The 23,029-nt window shown below is 34.4% G+C and overlaps 1 protein-coding gene across 7 annotated transcripts in view; it reads left to right on the forward strand.

Annotated features, from left to right (window-relative positions):
• GULP1 (GULP PTB domain containing engulfment adaptor 1) overlaps positions 1-23,029 on the forward strand; it is a 294,801-nt gene that overhangs the window by 249,807 nt on the left and 21,965 nt on the right. For 4 of the 7 annotated variants that reach the window (XM_053597841.1, XM_053597840.1, XM_053597845.1 and 1 more), the window contains 3 exons: positions 9,611-9,727; positions 9,920-10,000; positions 10,402-10,494. In XM_053597841.1, coding sequence (XP_053453816.1) covers positions 9,611-9,727; positions 9,920-10,000; positions 10,402-10,494 — 291 coding nt within the window. The remainder of the gene's footprint in view (positions 1-9,610; positions 9,728-9,919; positions 10,001-10,401; positions 10,495-23,029) is intronic. The other 3 variants (XM_053597844.1, XM_053597846.1, XM_053597843.1) reach the window with 2 other exon arrangements.

Here is a 23,029-nt window from a genome sequence, read left to right on the forward strand (position 1 = left end):
AGCGAAATATGGAAAAGAAAGCCTTTTTGACAAATGGTGCGATTGGGCATGCATTAGGCAAGTAAAATGCACTCTGACTAACAGCTTATATAGAAATTAACTGAAAATGCATCATGAACTTCGATGTAAATGTAAAATTTTTAGGGTAAATGATATTCAAAAGCTTCAAGATATAGGGCTAGATAAGCAAAGAGTTATTAGTTTGACACCCAGAGCAGGATTCAGAAATAGGAAAAAAATATGAGGAATTGAAGTTGAATAAAAGTCCGTCCCTGTTAAGAGCACTAGCTAAGACTGGGAAAAATATCTGCAAACCACTTACATTAGACAAAGGACTAGTATTAAGAATGTTCAACACTCAACAGAATAAAAGCAATTAGTACAATTAGCCAAGACTAAGAGGAGCATCTCATGCAAGGAGCATCACAGATATACAGATGGCAAATAAGCACATGAAAAGATGTTCAGCATTATTATTCATTAGGGAAATGTAAATTAAAATCAAAATGAAATATTGCTACATGACTATCAGAAATGTTGTGATAAAAACACCAAATGCTAGATTGGATGTGGAAAAACTGGATCATTCATACTTAGCTTGTAGAGACATAAGATGGTCCATTCAGTCAGGCAAAACAGTTTGGTAGTTTTATAAGAAACTAAACATGGAACTATATGATGAACTACGTGTATGTTTATCCCAGCTAAATAAAACTTCAAAATATTCACACAAAATCCGATACATGAATGTTTATAGCAGCTTGTTCATAATAGCCCCAAACTACAAACAACCCAGAAAATAAGTCAAAGGGTAAACAAACCTTGGTAGGGTCCAACAACAGTGTACTAGCAATAAAAAGAATGAGTTACTAATACAGGCAACTACTTGGATGACTCTCCAGAGACTAGGGAGTGAAATAAACAATCTCAAAAGCTTCTGTACACTGTGATTCCTTTTCCGTAACATTCTTAAAATGACAAAATTATAGAAATCAAGAATAGACAAGTTTGCCAGGGTTTACGGAACGAGAGAGGCTGAGCCGGAAGAGGATGTGCTGTGTATTTATAAAACAGCGAGATGGGGGATTCATGTGGTAATGCAGGTAATCTGTGTCTTGACTACATTATTATCAAAATTCTTATCCTTACAGATGCTATACTTTGCTAACACTGTGTTACCACTGTAAGAACCTAAATAAAGGTACACAGGATCACTGTGTCTTATAATTTTTTATTTCTTACAACATTTAACATTTGTTATCTTTATAACATTAAAGATTATTTAATATTAAATGTTATCTAATATTAAATATTATCTTTTTTTGAGTATTCTATTGCTATGGGTAGAGTGCCATGGCATCATACTAGTGACCTCAAACTCCTAGGTTCAAGCGGCCCTCTTGCTCCAACTTCCTGAGTAGCTGGGACCACAGGTGTGCAACACCGCCCCTAGCTAGGTTTTTCTATTTTTAGTAAAGACAGGGTCTCATTCTAGCTCATGCTGCTTTTGAACTCCTGAACTCCAGCACTACACCAGCCCAGAGTGCAAGGATTACAGACATGAACCACTACATCTGGCTTAAAATTATCTTAAAATAAAAAGTTGACTCTAAAAACCTTTGAAAAATAAATTATGGCCTTTTTTGAGTTCAATCTTTCATCTTATGGTTAAAAGGTTTTCATACAGCTTCTAATGTCATCTCATTAAAATAAAATTAGAATATAGAATTAATTGTGGTATGGTTGACTTCATTTATCATGTCAAAGTTGGATGACTAATAAGAAAATCAACTGTTCGAGCGTTATTTTGATGTTCTTTGTTTTTCACAATTTTGTTTTTGTATGTTAATAAATATTCATTATTCACTGATGCTGCCAGTGAATGCATAGGATTTTGAGATTGACTTGTTCCCTTCCTAATCTCTGGAGATTCAGCCACTAAAATAGTGGCACATGAAACATAAGAAACACATAAAACTGTCACACACATCCCCTCACACTTTTTAAAATGATATGGAGGGAAATGTAAAATAAGGCAAGTCCTAATTAATTTTCTGTTAAAAAAAAAAGGTTCATTGTCAAAAGAATCATGTACTATTAGTACCAGAAGGAATCAATGCATCTAATCTATTCCCAGAGTATACTTGTGAAAAGATGTTTTGTAAATTCATGTTTGCCTTGTGATAATTTTTTGAAACAAACTTTTTATTAATTAAATTATTTATATTTGATATATTTCATTACAAAATCAGGGAAAAAACTGATTTTCTTATTAGTCATCCAACTTAGTGAAACTAGTTGATACTCAGGGTCCGGAAGCATATTGGTATTTCCTTTTGCTACTAATTTTCATCTTTCTACTTCATGAAATACTAAGATTTTTATATCAAATGGCTTGAGTTAAGAAACTCCAATGAATTGTCTTATTCCGACATGAGGGAGTGACCGACTTTAAACAAGTAAAATAATTTTAGTTAAGTTGTCTCAGGTGCTTTTGTAAGGGATGTTTTTAAAACTGATACATTTGAATTTTTTGCCACACATTCAAATTTTGTGTAATTATTAGCAGTATTTGGACCACTATCCTATGTTAACTCATGAAATGCTAGGTAAGTAGTAAAGCACAGTTCTTTAATTGATTTCGTTTTCAATATTTAAAATTATTTTAATCAAAAAGCATAGATTCTTAAAATGTAATTAACTGACTATATAGCCTACTCTTATCAAATTCTCTAAGAGTGGGAACATTATTGGTTCTTAAAGATGCAATTTTGTCATTGGAAGTGAGAACAATGTAAACTAAAAATTTGTACTTTCATATGAATTTGAAATAAAAAAAGAAAAACTAAAAAATGTAGAAATTATATAAAGACTAAGGGTTCCCATTTAATCTATCTATATATAAATGTCATATTAAATATTGTGGGACTTAAGGTCTCAGAATTAAATGTAAAAACTAAAAATCTTGAAAATACAAAGATGACAATATAAATTTAAAAAATTGGTGGCATGGGAAAGGGAGGCTGAAAAAAATGTGAAAGTATTAATGTCCTCATTTTTTATGACTTAAAAATGGCACATAAAATTATAAAACAGTGAGTCTAACACCATATCTTTTATGATCCATTTTATCAACATTTGAGATCTCCTTTAGAAAATATTTCTTGTAGTTAAAAACAACAGCAACAACATTTATTTGAAATACAACATATGTTTAGCTATAACTTACTATCTCTTATGATAAATAAAAAAATAATAATCAATGCTTTTGTTCAAAATACTGCACAAATCCTAACCATGGTAACAATATTTAATATATTGATCTTTATATAAATACATAAAGATGTATATATGGCCCATTGAAATTAAATGATATTTAGAGAACTCCAAATTTATTTATCAGTATTGGTAATACTTTTCTACTATCTTAAGTTGTATATAACCAAAAAGTTTTACTCTAAATATCAACTGAAGCCATTGAAATATGTCACTTCTGTCATAGATTTGTAGATCTGGTTTTAGTTGAATTTTAGGTTTTATGTTATTTAGTGTTTATTGACATTTTATACATCCATTTGCTGATATATATTACTGTGCTTCTTATGTAGAGAACCAGTGCGTCATAGGATAAGGACACTCACTTTAGCATTAGCAAAGTAGAAAATATAATTCCTTTTCTGTCATTTATAATCCATTTCAATGGGCAAATGACTTCATGTTTCTTAGTATTTCACTCTTCATCTATAAATGGAAAATAGCATCAATTTCACAAAATTGTTGTAAGTATAAAATCAGTTGAGAGTACACATGTAAAGATGCCTATATATGTGGACATGATGCATTTCATTTTAATATTATTATGAAAGTTACCATCATGAATATTTACTAATATTGGTGAAATAATATAAGTGTATATTGGTATAAGGTATATAAGGTATAATTGAATCAAATATAAGGTATAATTGAATCAAATATATAATGAGGAATTTTAGAATACATGCTGTTCTGATCAAACTTTGGTATTATTATACTCTGAATGCTTATGTAAATATATGCATAGAGGTAAATACATGCAAAACCCATAATATATGTTTAGAAGGATACACACAGTGTAGTTGTTACCTCTGTGAAGAGTGGAGGGGGCCAAGATTAAGGATAAGAGTTAAAGGAAACTTTAAATGTATCTATAAGGCTCAGAGCTTAATGTTGCTTTACAAATATATTCAGAATATTAAAGAAAAAGGAGGTACTATTAAGTAAACAGACAAAAATTTTAGCATAGAAATAACAAATGGAAAAATGAGCTAATCCAAAAACATCATTGCCCAGACCAATGTCATGAATTTTTTACTCTGTATTTTCCTCCACTAGTGTGATAATTTCTGGGTTTTGTTTGCGTTTTTAATCAATTTTGAGTTGATTTTTTTATGTAGCATGAGATGACTCCAATTTAAATTCTTCTGCATGTGGATATTCAATATTTCCAACCCTATTCATTGAAGAGGTTATATCATTCACTTTATGTATTCTTGGCTCCTTTGTTGAAAATCAGTTAACTGTGCATGTATGAGTTTATTTCTGAGTTCTCTATTCAGTTATTCTGTTCTATTGGTCAGTGTACCTATTTGGTTTTTTTGTTGTTGTTGTTGTTTGTTTTGTTAGTACCATGCTATTTTAGTTACTATAGCTTTGTAGTATAGTTTGAAATCAGGTACTATGATGCCCTCAGCTTTGTTCTTTTTGCTTACAATTTCTTTTGCTATTTTAGGGATTTTTTTTGTAGCATTCAATGAATTCTAGGATTTTTTTTATTTTTATGAAAAATGATGTTAGAATTTTGATAGGTATTGCATTGAATCTCTTAGATAAAAGGAACATGTTTTTGTTTCTGTTTGTTTACTGCTATTGCACAGCATGGTGAATATGGTTAATAATACTGAATTGCACTTTTCAGAAGTTCTAAGACTGTGAATTTGACTAATTCTTCTCACCAAAAATGTTAAGTATTTGAGGTCTAGGATATGTTAACCAGCTTGATTTAATTATTCTACATTGTATTCATAAATCACAATATCACTTTGTACCCCATAAATTTGTACAGTTATAAATTGTCAGTTTACAATATAAGAAAACAACCACATGAACAAACTGAACTGAAATACTGTGTATCCAGGCCAGATGTAGGGTTTATGCCTATAATCGCAGCACTCTGAGAGACCAAGATAGAAGGATCACTTGAGTTCAGAAGTTCTGTACCAACCTGAGGAACAGTGAGACCTTGACTCCACTAAAACAGAAAAATTAGCCTGACATGGGGGTGAGTACCTGTAGTCCCAGCTACTCAGAAGGTGGAAACAAAAGCATCACTTGAATCCAGGAGTTTGAGGCTGTTGTGAGTGAGGCTGAAGTGAGGGCACTCTAGTGTGAGGCAGCAGATGACACTAGACAAAATTTAACCCAACTGATGATAAAATTCACAGCATACTAGGGGTAGAAGAGATAGTTCTTATTTGATACATAGTTTAAAAGCCTTGTAGGCAACTTCTTAACTAATGTTGAATATGGAATGCTTTCCTCTTAGACTGGAACAAGGCAAGGATGTTCATTCTTATTGCCTCTTTATCATAGTATTAGATATCTTAGTTCAGGCACAAAGATTGAGGTAGGGAGAGGTAAAATCGTCTTCTTCATAGATAATACAGCAATTCTTTTAACATAAAAAATCCTAAAAAATCTAGAAACAACGACCAAAATTATGACACAAATTTAGCAAGGACACAGGATATAGGTCAATTTATAAAATGAATTGTGTTTTTGTCTACTATCAAAAAAGAAATAATATCTGTTTCATATAGCATCAGCAAACATGAATTAATTAGGATAAAAAATGTGCAAGGCATCTACACTTAAATTTGTGAAGAATTATTGAAAGTAAAGAAGACTTAAATAGTGGGAGAAAGATATCATATCATGAATCAGAATACATCTGCTTGTACAATTAAGATCAATCTAATTAAGTGGACAATTCTATGAAATTGATCCATAAACTCAATACAGTTCTGATCAGAATCACAATGGGATTTTTAGTAGAAATTGAAGTGACTTCTACCATGTTAATAAGAAATGGCCAGAAAAAAACTAATCTTAGAAGACTAAAGTTGGGGAGACAAACTACCTAATTTCAAAACTTATTTTAAAGAAAATATTATTTGGGCAGCGCCTGTGGCTCAAAGGGGTAGGGCACCGGCCCCATGTGCCGTAGGTGGTGGGTTCAAACTCAGCCCCAGCCAAAAAAAAAAAAGAAAGTATTATCAAGGCAAGGTGGTATTAATGTAATGATTGACAAATAATGCCTGAACCATATTGTACAGTTCAGAAATATCTACACATACATGTTCAATTTATTTTCTAGAAATATGATAAGACAATTCAATGGAGAAATAAGTCTTTTTGAACAATGAGCTAAATAAAGGAAGAAATAAAAATTAATCTATATATATGCTATATAAAATAATTTGCAATGCATTATAGACACAAAAGTAATCTTATACATACCTTAATTACAAAACACAGAATATCTTCATGAACTTTGGATGGACAATGATTTCCTACAAATGAACTCAAAAACACTAAAAATGACCAAAACAGGATATAATGGAATTTATCAAAAGTAAAATATTTTTTGTTACTCAATAAGCATTATCAATGGCATGAAATAGCAAGCCACATATGAGGCTATATTCTGAATACATGTATCCAAAATGGATTTGTATCTAGAATATATAAAGAACTCCTTAAAATCAATAGTAAAAAGAAAAAATATTGAATAAAAATGTGCAGGAGAATTGATCAGGGAGTTACTACATTAAAGAATATATTAAAAAAATGCTTCTGGGCGGCTCTTGTGTCTCAGTTGGTAAGGCGCCGGCCCCATATACCGAGGGTGGTGGGTTCAAACCCGGCCCCGGCCAAACTGCAACCAAAAAGTAGCCCAGCGAGGGCGGCACCTGTGGCTCAGTAGGTAAGGCGCCAGCCCCATATACCGAGGGTAGTGGGTTCAAACCCTGCCCCAGCCGAACTGCAAAAAAAAAATAGCCGGGCATTGTGGTGGGCGCCTGTAGTCCCAGCTACTTGGGAGGCTAAGGCAAGAGAATCGCTTAAGCCCAGGAGTTGGAGGTTGCTGTGAGCTGTGTGAGGCCACGGCACTCTACCGAGGGCCATAAAGTGAGACTGTCTCTACAAAAAAAAAAAAAAAAAAAATGCTTCTGACCACATGAAACTGGGATAATATAATTATTCAACAGAAAAATGCAAAATTAAAATGCTTTGATGTAATGTCACTTACCCACTAAAATGGCTAACCCTAAAAGACTATCATATCTGATGTTGAGAATGTGCCACAAGCAAAACTCTTACGGATGGTGGGAATGTAAATAGGATAATTGCTTTGGAAGACAGTATGGCAGTTTCTTATAATGTAGACATAGCAATTGCATTCTAGGTATTTATAAAAACACATGTCTACCACAAGATTTTGCATGGATGTTTGTAGAAGTTTGCTTGCAATAAGAAAGTAACTGAAACAGCATGAATGTCCATTGTGTAGGAAAAGAGATAAATCATTTGGCTTCTGAATTGCTACTCCAGGTCTCCACAACAAATCTTTAGACAAATTATACAGCCTTGTGAAAATCCAGTTTCCTCATGTAATTATGGGGACAAAAATAATCCTCCCTCAGAGTCATTAGAAAGATCAAGTGAGTTAATGTATCCACAATATTTACCAGACACCTAAATGCTCAATAAAGATGCATTATTATAAAAAGAGAATTTAGTTTTTTAAAAGTTATTAATATAAATAAATAAATATGAAGTCAAACACCCTTAATGATGAATCAATAGTGTTACCATTTTAATGATTCTCCATAGTATAGAAATTGGGTATTCGAAGAGAACATGATGGCTTATTGAAAAGACACATTAACCCATGGTTTTAAAGATAAAAAATAAACTACAGGTGTCCTAAAAGTCCCTTTTGAAGTTGTCAGAGAGGGCAAATGGGAAATTGTAGCTAAATGTACCTTTACTTACCAAATATTCATTACAAAATCTTACAAAGAGATTCTCTAGCCAAGACCTAGAGAATATTTTGTAAATATTTCATAACATTTTGTTGTGAATATTTTGTAAATAAAAGTACATTTAGCTACAATTTCCATTTTCCCTGTGCAAAGCAACTTTAGGGGTCACTTTTGGAACACCCTATATAATTAAAAATTTGTATCATAAAATAAGTGCAAACATCTTCCTCAGAGTTCTAAAATTAGAAACAGAAAAAAATTATTAATCCTACAACCTATCAACGTCAGTTTTTCTACTTTTTTAACATTACATCTTATCCCAGTAAGCAACCAAATTTCCTTCCATACACATTTTTTTCATTAGTTTACATCACTGAGCATCCATAAATTTGCATCTGGCATTTTCATTTATCTAGTAGTTCTTATTGTGGCATATTACAGTTTATTTTCTTACCTTTTTCCAGGTTTTTGTAAGACATACATAATTTTATGTACAGACTTGGCATTTTAGTTAGACACTATGAATACTTTGTATGGCTAGAGCCACCCTTAAAATAATAAACTACAAAAAAGACAATATCAATGAAATAATCTAAGCTTTATTAATAAGGCATATTTTCATTTTAGGTTGATCTTAGTACTTCACAAACTATGAAGATTTGTAGTAGACTAATTAAAACATGATATTTCAATATTCAATATTAATACTCGTTTTTTGTAGTAGGATGTGAATGGAGAAAAATGAGCTGGTCGATGTTGGATATTTGTAGCCATTTCTAATGGATAAATCTGACATTGTTAATTATTTAGGAGGCTAAATTTCAACTGCAGGTCTATTTTATTCATCAGCATACAGCTTTACAAAAATACGAACTGTTTACCATCACTTAAAATTGAGAGCTGTCATATAAAATTTCATATTTCTGACTTCATCTCACACATTAAGATCTGAAAATTCTGGATTGGAATTTGTCATTTCCACTGGGCAACAATTAACTGGAACTTAGTAGCAGTTTGCTCCATTTAGAGGGCATACCTCAAGTTTTCCACAGACACCACCCAGTCAGCCTCATTCAAGGTACCTGCCCAGGATTTAACAAATCCTTTCACTAGGAAAGAAAATAAGGAGCAAAACAACAAGAGAAACTACACTTGGCCCTGTGCTATTATTTAATAGGCACTAAATATAAAGAAGAAAGGAAAACAACTAGGAAAAAAATACTGCAATAAAAAAAGATGAGAAGTTGGACAGAAAGAACTCTTACTTCCTACTTTTCAACTTCAACAGCTATTCATTAATGCTCCTCTCCCCAGTCTTCAATATTATACCGGGGAAGGCATTAAATTACTGTTAACATAAATTACTTTGCTCATTTACTATATCTCTAACCCCCACTCCCACCATTGCCTTTCTGAAGTGCCTTATGTGAATGTCTTAAAGTATCTCATGTGAATGTTTTTTCTTGATTCAAAGAATAGTGTTGACAGTTTATTAAAATGCAAATCTTCTTTGTTTTATTTTCATAAAGGCAGAAGAGATAACTTTAACAATTGGCCAGGCATTTGACCTGGCATACAGGAAATTTCTAGAATCTGGAGGAAAAGATGTTGAAACAAGAAAACAGATCGCAGGGTTACAGAAAAGAGTGAGTAAACTAAGCTTGTTTCACATAGTGTGATGTAAGTACAGGGAAACTTACATATCATCAGACAAATTTAGAAGGCCTGCCATTAAATTTCCCCTACACTGACTGGAACGGCTTTCACTGTGGTCCTATAATTTTTCATTCCTGATCCCCTGCACAGTTTTTAACTATTTTATATTGAATTCCCACAAGAACTTAGTGTTCTCATGTGACTTTGCTTCACTTCCTGATGCTTCTCATGGGGATCAGAGCAGCAGAAGCAGCAGATGCTGGGTAAGTGGTTTCCCATGCAGATCAGATTCCTTTGTAATTAAATTACACCCTTACTCCACTTCAGAATCATCATGAGCAAGTTTCACTGTCTTGCGGTTATACTCCAAGATTATGGGTATAGATTGCACAGTGCAACAAGAAAACACCCAGATGAGACATTAGGAACATAAAATTTGCACACACATAAAAATACCTTTTAAAATTTAATGGTTTTTTCTGATGACCTAGAATCATTCAATAATCTTCAAGCTTTATCAAATAATTTTATCCCCTATGCACAAAAGAGGGCATTAAAATTTTAAATAATACAAAATCCAAATTCATTAATATAGCCAACATCATAGTCATTTTTTCCCAGGAAAAAATATCTGAAAGGTATTCAATAATCATTTGCTTTTTAGATTCAAGATTTAGAAACAGAAAATACGGAACTGAAAAATAAAGTACATGATTTGGAAAACAAGTTAAGAATAACTCAAGTATCAACATCTCCAGTAAGTATTTTGAATTATGTGTATGTTTTCCTCAGGAACAAGATTTTGTGATAATAAGATATTTCTGCCTCACTGGTTCTGCAATATTCCAAATAATAAGTTTGTGATCAGTAATTTAAAACTTAATATGGGGCAGAAATTAAGAGTGCTAAAAAAACGTTAACTTAGAATTGAAATTACCCAGGTAGTTCGAGCCAGAGTTGTTTATGGTGCTGCTCTTCCCCTTTGTTTTCTAACATAATTCAACTTTCAATTTGGCATTAGTTTTAATATACCTTTTCTCTTTGTGGCATATTCTTCTTTCATTCCTATTGATTACTATTTACCCAGTTTAGATTTCATGACTCATTCCAGACTACCCCTGGAGTACTGAACTTCATTATAGGAATTGGACTGTTAAGAAAACTGAATCTGATTTCATTACATTGCATAGTGAGTTCCCACTTGGGGTGAGACAATTGTATTTCAAAACGTAAAAGGAGAGGTAATTTCTGCAGAAAACACATCTTTGTAGTTAAATTATTTATATTTGACTTGTCATAGTTTTAAAATCCTTTTCCCAGTACCATGCATGATGTCATTATTACATGATTTTGGTGGAGGGAATTTTTGGAGGGAGATTTAAATTTAAATTTTTTGGAGGGAGATTTAAATTTAAATTTAAAACATTATTTTTTCTAGGCAAAACATAATTAGGAGAAGATTTTTTTTTCTGTTTGAATGATCTATACTGCTGATATTCTCTATTAAAGTATTATTCTGCAGTGAAAAGACATTTAATATCTAACTTATGGCACAATAATATGCACTGAAAAAACTTGGATGCAAGATTTAATTTGTTTTTTTATATTAGAAAAAATATTATTTATTTATTTATTTTATTTATTAAATCATAGCTGTGTACATTGATATGATCATGGGGCATCATATACATCATACATGTGACCGTTTGACACATTTTCATTACACTGGTTAACATAGCCTTCCTGGCATTTTTTTAATTATTGTGCTAAGACATTTATATTCCACATTTACTAAGTTTTGCATATACCCTTGTAAGATGCACCACAGGTGTAATCCCACCAATCCTCCCTCCCTCTACGCACCTGCCCCCTCCCTCCCCTCCTTTTCCCCCTTCTCCCTATTCTTAGGTTGTAACTGGGTTATAGCTTTCATGTGAAAGCCCTAACGGAAAGAGAGGAAGTTAACAACTTAATGGGACATCTCAAGCAACTGGAAAAGGAAGAACATTCCAACCCTAAACCCAGTAGAAGAAAAGAAATAACCAAAATTAGAGCAGAATTAAACGAAATTGAAAACAAAAGAATAATACAACAGATCAATAAATCTAAAAGCTGGTTTTTTGAAAAGATCAATAAAATAGATAAACCTTTCGCCAACCTAATCAGGGAAAAAAGAGTAAAATCTCTAATCTCATCAATCAGAAATGACGAAGACGAAATAACAACAGACTCCTTAGAAATCCAAAAAATCCTTAATGAATATTACAAGAAACTTTATTCTCAGAAATATGAAAATCTGAAGGAAATTGACTGATATTTGGAAGCAAGATTTAATTTGAAAGTCAGTTTGGTTCAAACGTGTATCTAGGCTAAGCTCAATGAAAAGTTTCACATATGTATCTGTGTGTGGGGTGTGTGTGTGTGTGTTCATATGTGAATACCAGAATAGTTAACCAGCTCATTGTTATAAAGAATAATCCTTCTATAAACAGTTGTACATAGGGTTTCAAATTTGGAAAGCTCTGAAAATGGGTCAAAAAACCTTTCTTTCCTCTAGAATCACATATTTCCATCTTCAATACTAAAAAAATTTGTATTTCCATTGCTTGGTGTATAGGCAAGTGGGGCTGAGACAGCCAAGATGAGTGCAGTTGGGACTGAGGTGCTGATGTACCTGTCTGACGCGCAACGAGGGACTGGAGCATCCTCTTCAGATCCTGCCTTTATCAGGATATTCTTTCTCATATGTTTTTCTTTAGTGTTTGCTGCTTACCAGGATTATGATTCTTTTCTTCTCTCCCTTACTACAGGGGGCAGAACATCAGCTCAAACTCCTACCTTTGGTTTCAAAATGGAACCTTTGGGGTCTTGTTAAAAGTCTTACTATAACCTATGCTTTGAGACAAACTGGTAGTATAAAGATAAGAAAAAGGGGAAATTATGTTTTCAAGTTTTGATAAAGTAGTTGTTTCTAGAATTCATCACATATGAAGAGTAGCTTTGCTTTAGTCTTTGTGTTGACAATGAAATAAAATGAGATTCATCACCTTTTTGTACGTAACCCCACAGTATGTTCATTGTGTATTCTTTTTCTCTCAGGAAGAACAAATAAGGATACCAACTTGAGGACCAAGGTAGATTTGAGAGCAGCAAAGAGATGTGGACTATGTTGATAAAACTGCATCCTGCCTTTTTATCTCCCCAGAGCAGACACTGCTATGGATTAGCACTGGTGTAACTGAAAAGGCAGGTCAGGTTTGGGGTTATGAGTGTGCATTGGTGATCTCACATGGTTACCAAGTCAGCTTCAGAAAGTGTAAGGGGCAGGAGGAATAAGAAGATGGCCCTTGGTTCACTTTCTTTGATCATCTGGCAGATATAGCTTTTATTAGCATCAAGTTCTTACATAAATTAAATACAGATGGTGGGTACATCCGTTTGTTCAGCAGTTCTCACTGTAGAGTCAGTCGTATGTAAACAATAAAGCTATTAAAATAGCCAGTTATTAAAATAGATTACCTGTCCTAAAGGTAGTTCATTTAATAGTTATTTTAGGCATTTTATTCATGTCAGTCTGAATTTATCTGAATAAAATACTTCAAAGATTACAATTAAGAGGATACATTTAAAAAGAAACCTCATTCTTGGCCATGCATGATGAATCATGCCTATAATATTAGCAATTTGGGATGCCAAGGTGGGAGGATCATTTGAGGTCAGGAGTTTAAGACCAGCCTCAATAAGAGGGAGAGTGTGTTTTTACCCAAAATAGAAAAATAAGCCAGGTATGGGAGAGGGGATGCCTGTAGTCCCACCTAGTTGGGAGACTGAGACGAGGAGGATGTCTTGAGGCCAGGAGTTTGAGGTTGCTGTGAGCCCTGATGATACCACTGCAATTAGCCAGGTTAACAGGGCAAGATTCTGTCTCAATAAATAAATAAATAAATAAATGATAATAAATAAATAAAAAGAAATAATGCACATGTATAGAAAACTTATTGTCATTGATTATTATGCAAATAACAGATTATGACTTGTAATCTACATACATGCTTTTGTCATAGTAATACCTTTATTTGCACTATTTATTTTAACTTAAAAAAATTGTCACATGGTTTTTCAGCTCCTAAAATCTTATCAGATTACATTATGTAAAATAAAGCAAGCCAGGCAGAGAAAGACATCTACTATATGTTCTCACTTATATGTGAAAACTAAAAAAATCAAACTGATAGAACCAGAGGATAGAATAATTATTAAGGGCTAGAGGACAGCTAAGGAAGGCAATGGTGGAGTAAGGTGAGTTATTGGTAAAGGGTACAAAATTTCAATTAATTAAACAAGATACGTAAGTTTAACAGATCTATTATACCAGTGATTCGCAACCTGTGGGTCATGAACCCTGTTGGGGTTGAATGACCCTTTCCCAGGGGTCGTCTAAGACCATCCTGCATATCAGATATTTGTATTATGATTCATAACAGGAGCAAAATTACAGTTATGAAGTAGCAACAAAAATAATTTTATGGTGGGGGTCACCACAACATAAGGAACTGTATTAAAGAGTCGTAGCACTAGGAAGGTTGAGAACCACTGTATTATACAATATGGTAAAGATAGTCAATAACATATAATAATACATACTTAAAATTGCAAAGACAATAGATTTTAATTGTTCTCACCACAAACAAATATGTAAAAAAAATAGAAATCAATTGATTCTTAAAGTGAACTCAAGAATCTGCTTAAATTGCTAAAATTTAAGTGTAAAATTAAATACTAAAACTTAAAATGTAAATTGATGACTTACCAATTTTAAAATCATCAATTCAAGCGGTTTTAAAAATATTGTTACAGTCATTTGCTAACAGGCTTTTTATTAGCAAATATGTTTGCCTTTCATTTTTAATTTTAGATGTGTAGCAGTGAAATAAACTTATGTAACATTAAGTATAGATATATTTATTTCACATCTGGTAAAAAGAGCTCCTAAATGTCTAATATTAAAGTAAATTATTAACAAAAAATTAGTTTGGGCAGCGTCTTTGGCTCAAAGGAGTAGGGTGCTGGTCACATATGCCAGAGGTGGTGGGTTCAAACCGAGCCCAGGCAAAAAACTGCAAAAATAAATAAATAAAAAATAAAAAATTGACCTCCATAAGAGCTGCACCACATGGGCCTCAATTAGAGCTGCGCCATGACCGCAATCGGCTCCCGCCAGGACCTTCCTAAGAGCTGCCCCGCCCAGACCTCCATAAGAACTGTGCCACGACTGTGATCAGCACCCGCCCAGACCTCGGTAAGAGCTGCACCACGACCCCTGATGCATGACCAGTGCCCGCCGGGCCTCTGCATGCCCTGACCAGGAATTGCAGGAGCTGTGCAACCCTGCGTCCTCCCTCCTGTACCTTCCCTGCCTCCAACTGCCCACTAGTCTGGCCAGGGACTCTGGTAGCCACAGGCCCTCCGGAGCCCTCCCTGCCTCTGTGAGGAGCCCTTCTCCTGGCCAGAGACTGCTGGAGCCTTGGGCTCTCTGTGCCAAAGTCATTGGGTGCCAGGCACTCTCAGAACCGTGTGCACCACTCCCCACCCTGTTGCTGGATCTGGGTGTGTCACACTCCGGAGCTGCTTTCACAACCAGAACTCCCTGGCTGGGGAAGCCCCAGAGGAACTATACAGGGTCACTCCCTACAAAGATCCAGCAATAATAGAGTAATCCTGCTAGGGTCCAATCTTGGAGAGACAACTCCCCCAACTCTGAGGACGGCCAGAGGCAATGGTGAAAAACAATCAACAGGCGAAATCAACAGAAAAACTCTGGCAATACGAATAATCAGAGTAGATCAACTCCCCCAAGGATCAATGGGGCAGACACAGCACAAGATCCCATGCACAAACAAATAGCTGAGATATCAGAAATCAAATTCAGTATCCGGATAGCAAATAAGATTGAATTAGAATTCCAAGCAGTAACCCAACAGATACCTCAAGAATTCAACAAATTCAAAGACCAAATGACCAAAGATTTTAACACATTGAGACAAGAAGTTGCATTCCTCAAAGATCTTAAAAACACAGTAAAATCCCTCAGTAACAGAATGAAGCAAGCAGAAGAAAGGATTTCCAACATTGAAGACAAAGCTTTCGAATGCTCCCAAACACTCAAAGAGAAAGAGAAACGGAGGGCAAAAACAGATCACTCTCTCACAGAGCTCAGGGATAATTCAAAGAAAAGCAATATTCATCTTATAGGGATCCCCGAAAGCAACAAAGTGGCTTCACAAGGCACAGAGTCTCTTCGCCATGAGATTATGAAGGAGAACTTTCTAGACATGCCAAGGGATTCTGAAATTCAGATAGAAGATAGTTTCAGAACTCCAGCACAACTTAATCCAGACATATCATAATCAATTTCACTAAAGTTAATAGGAAGGAGAAAATTCTGAAAGCAGCCAGATGAAAGAAAACAATCACCTACAAGGGGAAGAATATTAGAATAACTGCAGATCTCTCTGCTGAAACCTTTCAAGCTAGAAGATGATGGTCATCGACTTTTAATCTCCTAAAACAAAATAACTTTTAACCCAGGATCCTGTACCCAGCTAAACTGAGTTTCATTTATGATGGAGAAATTAAATACTTTAACAAAATTCACATGTTGAAGAAATGTGTTTAGTTTGCCATAACTAAACCAGCTCTCCAGGATATTCTCAGACCTATCCTCCATAAAGACCAACATAACCCTTCACCACAAAAGTAAACTTACCCAGAGAATTTTGATCAAATTCCAACTTCCACAGTCGCAAAAGGATTAAAAATGTCCACCAGACTCTCGAAAGGCTTATCAATATTCTTAATTAATGTGAATATTTTAAATTGTCCTCTAAAGAGGCACAAGTTGGCTGACTGGATACAAAAACTCAAGCCAGATATCTGCTACATACAAGAATCTCATCTTACATTAAAAGACAAATATAGACTCAAAGTTAAGGGATGGTCATCTATACTGCAGGCAAATGGAAAGCAGATTAAAGCAGGTGTTGCAGTCCTATTCGCAGACACAATAGGCTTTAAACCAACCAAAATAAGGAAGGATAAGGATGGACACTTCATATTTGTTAAAGGCAATACTCAATATGATGAGATTTCAATTATTAATATTTATGCATCTAACCAGAATGCACCTCAATTTATAAGAGAAACTCTAACAAATATGAGCAACTTGATTTCCACCAGTTCCATTGTAGTTGGAGATTTTAACACCCCTTTAGCAGTGCTGGATAGATCCTCCAAAAAGAAGCTAAGTAAACAAATTTTAGATTTAAACTTAACCATTCAACATCTGGACTTAACAGACATCTACTGAACATTTCATCCTAACAAAACTGAATACACATTTTTCTCATCAGCCCATGGAACATACTCCAAAATCAACCACATCCTAGGCCACAAATCTAACCTCAGTAAATTTAAAAAAATAGAAATTATTCCTTGCATCTTCTCAGACCATCATGGAATAAAAGTTGAACTGCATAAGAACAGGAATTTGCATACCCATACAAAACATGGAAGCTAAACAACCTTATGCTGAAGGATAGATGGGTTATAGATGAGATTAAGAAGGAAATCACCAAATTTTTGGAACAAAACAACAATCAAGACAGAAATTATCAGAACCTCTGGGACACTGCAAATACAGTCCTAAGAGGGAAATTTATAGTACTGCAAGCCTTCCTCAAGAAAACGGAAAGAGAGGAATAACTTAATGGGACATCTCAAGTAACTAGAGAAGGAAGAACATTTCAACCCATAACCCAGCAGAAGAAAAGAAATAACCAAAGTCAGAGCAGAATTAATTGAAATTGAAAACAAAAGAATTATACAACAGATCAATAAATCCAAAAGTTGGTTTTTTGAAAAGATCAATAAAATAGATAAACCTTTGGCCAACCTAACCAGGAAAAAAAGAGAAAAATCCCTAATTTCATCAATCAGAAATGGTAATGATGAAATAATAACAGACCCCTCAGAAATTTAAAAAATCCTTAAGGAATACTACAAGAAACTCTACTCTTAGAAATATGAAAATCTGACAGAAATCAACCAATACCTGGAAGTATGCCACCTACCAAGACTTAGACAGAACAAAGTGGAAATGTTGAACAGGCCTATATCAAGTTCTCATATAGGCCTGAAGTTCTGAAATAGCATCAACAATCTCCCTAAAAAGAAAGGCCCAGAACCAGATGGCTTTACGTGAGAATTCTACCAAACCTTTAAAGAAGAACTAGTACCTATATTACTAAACCTCTTCAAAAATATAGAAAAAGAAGAAATATTACCCAACACATTCTACGAAGCAAACATCACCTTGATCCCCAAACCGGGGAAGGACCCAACAAGAAAATAAAATTATAGACCAATATCACTAATGAATATTTATGCTAAATACTCAACAAGATCCTAACAAACAGAATCCAACAACACATCAAAAAAATTATACACCATCACCAAGTGGGATTTATCCCAGGGTCTCAAGGCTGGTTCAATATACGTAAATCTATAAATGTAATTCAGCACATAAACAAACTAAAAAATAAGGACCATATGATTTCTTCAATTGATGCAGAAAAGCTTTTGATAATATCCAGCATCCCTTCATGATCAGAACACTTAAGAAAATTGGTATAGAAGGGACATTCCTTAAACTAATAGAGGCCATCTACACCAAACCCACAGCCAATATCGTATTGAATGGAGTTAAATTGAAATCATTTCCACTTAGATCAGGAACCAGGCAAGGTTGGCCATCGTCTCCATTGCTCTTTAACATTGTAATGGAAATTTTAGCCATTGCAATTAGGGAAGAAAAGGCGATCAAGAGTATCCACATAGGGTCAGAAGAGATCAAACTTTCACTCTTCGCAGATGATATGATCATATATCTGGAAAACACTAGGGATTCTACTACAAAACTTTTAGAAGTGATCAAGAAATACAGCAATGTCTCAGGCTACAAAATCAATACACATAAATCTGTAGCCTTTATACATACCAACAATAACCAAGCCGAAAAAACAGTCAAGGACTCTATTCCTTTCACAGTAGTGCCAAAGAAGATTAAATATTTGGGAGTATACCTAATAAAGGACGTGAAAGATCTCTACAAAGAGAACTATGAAACTTTAAGAAAAGAAATAGCTGAAGATGTTAATAAATGGAAAAACATACCATGCTCATGGCAGGGAGGAATCAATATTGTTAAAACGTCTATACTACCCAAAGCAATATATAATTTTAATGCAATTCCTATTAAAGCTCCATTGTGATATTTTAAAGATCTTGAAAAAATAATACTTCATCTTATATGGAATCAGAAAAAACCTCAAATAGCCAAAACATTACTCAGCAATAAAAACAAAGCAGGAGGAATCACGCTACCGGATCTCAGACTATACTATAAATCGATAGTGATCAAAGCAGCATGGCACTGGTACAAAAACAGAGAAGTAGATGTCTGGAACAGAATAGAGAACCAAGAGATGAACCCAGCTCCTTACTGTTATTTGATCTTTGACAAGCCAATTAAAAACATTCAGTGGGGAAAAGATTCCCTATTTAACAAATGGTGCTGGGTGAACTGGCTGGTGATCTGTAAAATACTGAAACTGGACCCACACCTTTTATCATTAACTAAGATAGACTCTCACTGAATAAAAGATTTAAACTTAAGACATGAAACTATAAAAATACTTGAAGAAAGTGCAGGGAAAACTCTTGAAGGAATTGGCCTGAGTGAATATTTTATGAGGAGGACTCCCCAGGCAATCAAAGCAGTATCAAAAATGCCTTACTGGGACTTGATCAAACTAAAAAGCTTCTGCACAGTCAAGAACATAGTAAGGAAAGCAAGCAGACAGCCCTTCGAATGGGAAAAAATATTTGCAGGTTGTACATCTGATAAAGGTTTAATAACCAGAATCCACAGAGAACTCAAACGTATTAGCAAGAAAAGAACAAGTGATCTCATCTCAGGGTGGGCAAGGGACTTGAAGAGAAACTTCTCTAAAGAAGACAGATGCACAATCTACAAACTCATGAAAAAAATCTCATCATTCTTAATCATCAGAGAAATGCAAATCAAAACTACTTTGAGATATCATCTAACCCCAGTAAGAGCAGCCCACTTAACAAAATCACCAAACCAGGATGTTGGCGTGGATGTGGAGGAAAGGGCATGCTTCTACACTGCTGGTGTCAATGCACACTAATACCTTCCTTCAGGAAGGATGTTTGGAGAATACTTAGGAACTTAAATACTTAGGGACCTGCCATTTGATCCTATAATTCCTTTACTAGGTTTATACCCAGAAGACCAAAAATCACAATATAACAAAGACATCTGTACCAGAATGTTTATTGCAGCCCAATTCACAATTGCTAAGTCATGGAAGAAGCCCAATTGTCCATTGACCCATGAATGGACTAGCAAATTGTGGTACATGTATATCATGGAATATTATGCAGCCTTAAAGAAAGATGGAGACTTTACCTCTTTCATGTTTACATGGATGGAGCTGGGACATATTCTTCTTAGCAAAGTATCTCAGGAATGGAAGAAAAAGTATCCAATGTACTCAGCCCTACTATGAAGCTAATTTATAGCTTTCACATGAAGGCTATAACCCAACTATAGCTCAAGACTATGAGGAAAGGTCCAAGAAAGGGGAAGGGAGGAGGGCGGTTAGGGTAGAGGGAGGGTAATGGGTGGGGCACACCTGTGATGCATCTTAGAATGGTTACAGGAGAAACTTACTAAATGCAGAATACAAATGTCTACATAAAATAACTAAGAAAATGCCATGAAGGCTACGTTGAACAGTTTGATGAGAGTATTTCAGATTGTATATGAAACCAGCACATTGTACCCCTTGATTGCACTAATGTACACAGCTATGATTTAACAATAAAAAAATAAAATAAAAAATAAAGAATAAAAAATAAAAAAATAGTTGCCTACAATTATTTAGTGATATGAAATGTTGCCATGCATATAAATGGCCATTTTTGAAGATTTGTTAATGATTCAAACCATGGAATTTGAAAAATTGACAATGCAAGTTGTAAATACTTAAAATATAAAAGATAAATATCTCTTATTTAACAGTTTACCATGTGTCTGCAACAAAGCAAATTTCTATTAAGCTAAAAATGTTTTACATCTGTTCTTCCTTCTGAAATTTGAACATGAGCTTTATAGGATACAGAGCCGGAACACCAAGTACCTCACAGAGTGCCCCATGGCTAGCAAAGTAAATGCCTATTGAGTTTATGGCTTTGAAAATGAGACTCTGGAGCTTTTATTTGTTTGTTTTGAGCTTAGATTATTGAAGGTTGGAATGGTCTGAAATTCCAAAAGATCTCAGCAGTTTGTTTTAAAAGATTACAGGGAGCAATCCATACATGAAAGAGCCGCTGGAGTGAATTATGAATCCCCTTATGCACATAGGAATTACAATTAATTTGGCATCAGATTCTCCTTGAACTTTTAGTAAATTATGGTGAGAGAGCTCCTGAAAGAGGTAACTCTCCACAGCTGAGCAGCTAACAATTGATGTCATCAAAATTTCCTTAAGTCCAGGGCTGGGCCCAGTGGCTCACGCCTGTAATCCTAGCACTCTGGGAGGCCAGGGTGGGTGGATTGCCTGAGCTCACATGTTGGATACCAGCCTGTGAGCTAGAGCAAGACTTCATCTCTGAAAACAGCCGGGCGTTGTGGCAGTTCCCTGCAGTCCCAGCTACTTGGGAGATTGAGGCAAGAGAATTGCTTAAGCCCAAGAGTTTGGGGTTACTGTGACCTGTGATGCTACAGTGCTCTACAGAGGGTGACAAAGTGAAACTATCTCAAAAAACAAAAATATTTCCCTAAGTCCTATAGAGGTAGTGACCCTTTTGCCATATTAAAAACTCTTAATTCAAAAGTAGTTCCCTATAAATGATTGAATGCTACAATTTGGTATATAAGAATAAACTTAAAAATAATAATTTTCTGAAATGTGAGGGTTTTCTAGTCAAACACAATGTAATCCACATTAAGTAAATGCTGGTCAGCGTAAAATTCAAAATTTATCTCTAATCTTAGCTTTTTAAAAAAATAGCCACTTTGGAAAGAGAAAGAGAACAAAAGTAGGAATGGAATTTGGGAGATTTTGTGGCATTAAAATTAATGTAGAAAATGAAAACATTATGTATTACTGGCGTAGATGATATTCTTATCAGTTATAATAAAATAGCAGATAAAGTTAGATGTGAGAAGCAACATAAAAGTAAGTAGAAGCATTCTTGATAAAATTAAATTAGATAACTAAAAAATTAGAAACCACTGTCCTTTATAAGAGATCTAGAGTTAAAACTCAATTACTATAAAAACAAGGCAATAATTCAAATGGCCAACATTTTCTAATAATAAATTAATCTTAATTAGAAATATTAATCCCTTTGTATGAAGTCATAAATTAAAAATATGAGGCCCAGGGCAACAGAATGATCCACGAGATGCCTTTGTCTTTACGGGACCAGGTGTATGTGAGAATGGATGCACATATTTCCACCCTAAGGAAAGGGTATTGTTTCTTAGATGGTTTGTCAGTCATTTCTGTAATTTACTAATCACCCAAACTGGTCATATCGATAGATTTTGAAATTGTGAACTAGGTAATTTTAGGTTCACACTTGTAATAAAAATATTCGAGGGTACTAAAAAGTCCTCTCAAAGTTTTGTGGCATACGGTTTGTTTTGGTTTTGTTTTTCCTAGTCCCATTAATTCTTCACTTCCATTTTGAAATAGCCTTTTAGTGAATTATTGTATGGATTGCAATGCTTTGCTTTGATTTGATCTCCCTTGACAAATGTATAAATTTAATACAGTTGTGATCTGCTGTGGAAGCTTGAAAAATGTTTATTGAACATCTACTATGGCCTTATGATTGGGTTTTAACGGTTTATGGATTTCAAATGTTATTTCACTTCACATCACAGGAGGATAAAAAGGGAGATGGGCAATAAATAGATACAGGAATGAATAAATTTAAAAATCAGATCTAAGCTGTCAATGAGATAAAGCAGAATAAAAGAGACTGAATTGGGGTCTTATTTAGAGAAAGTGACGAGGGAAGTAGTTCCTGAAGAGTTAGCATTTGAATTAGACTTGAAGAATAAAATGTTAGCCAATAATGAAAAGGGCTGAAGACAGTTACCAACCAGAACTTGTGGCTGGAACATTGTGACAGAA

Source organism: Nycticebus coucang, chromosome 7 (assembly GCF_027406575.1).
Source record: "Nycticebus coucang isolate mNycCou1 chromosome 7, mNycCou1.pri, whole genome shotgun sequence".
Classification (NCBI taxonomy): Eukaryota; Metazoa; Chordata; class Mammalia; order Primates; family Lorisidae; genus Nycticebus; species Nycticebus coucang.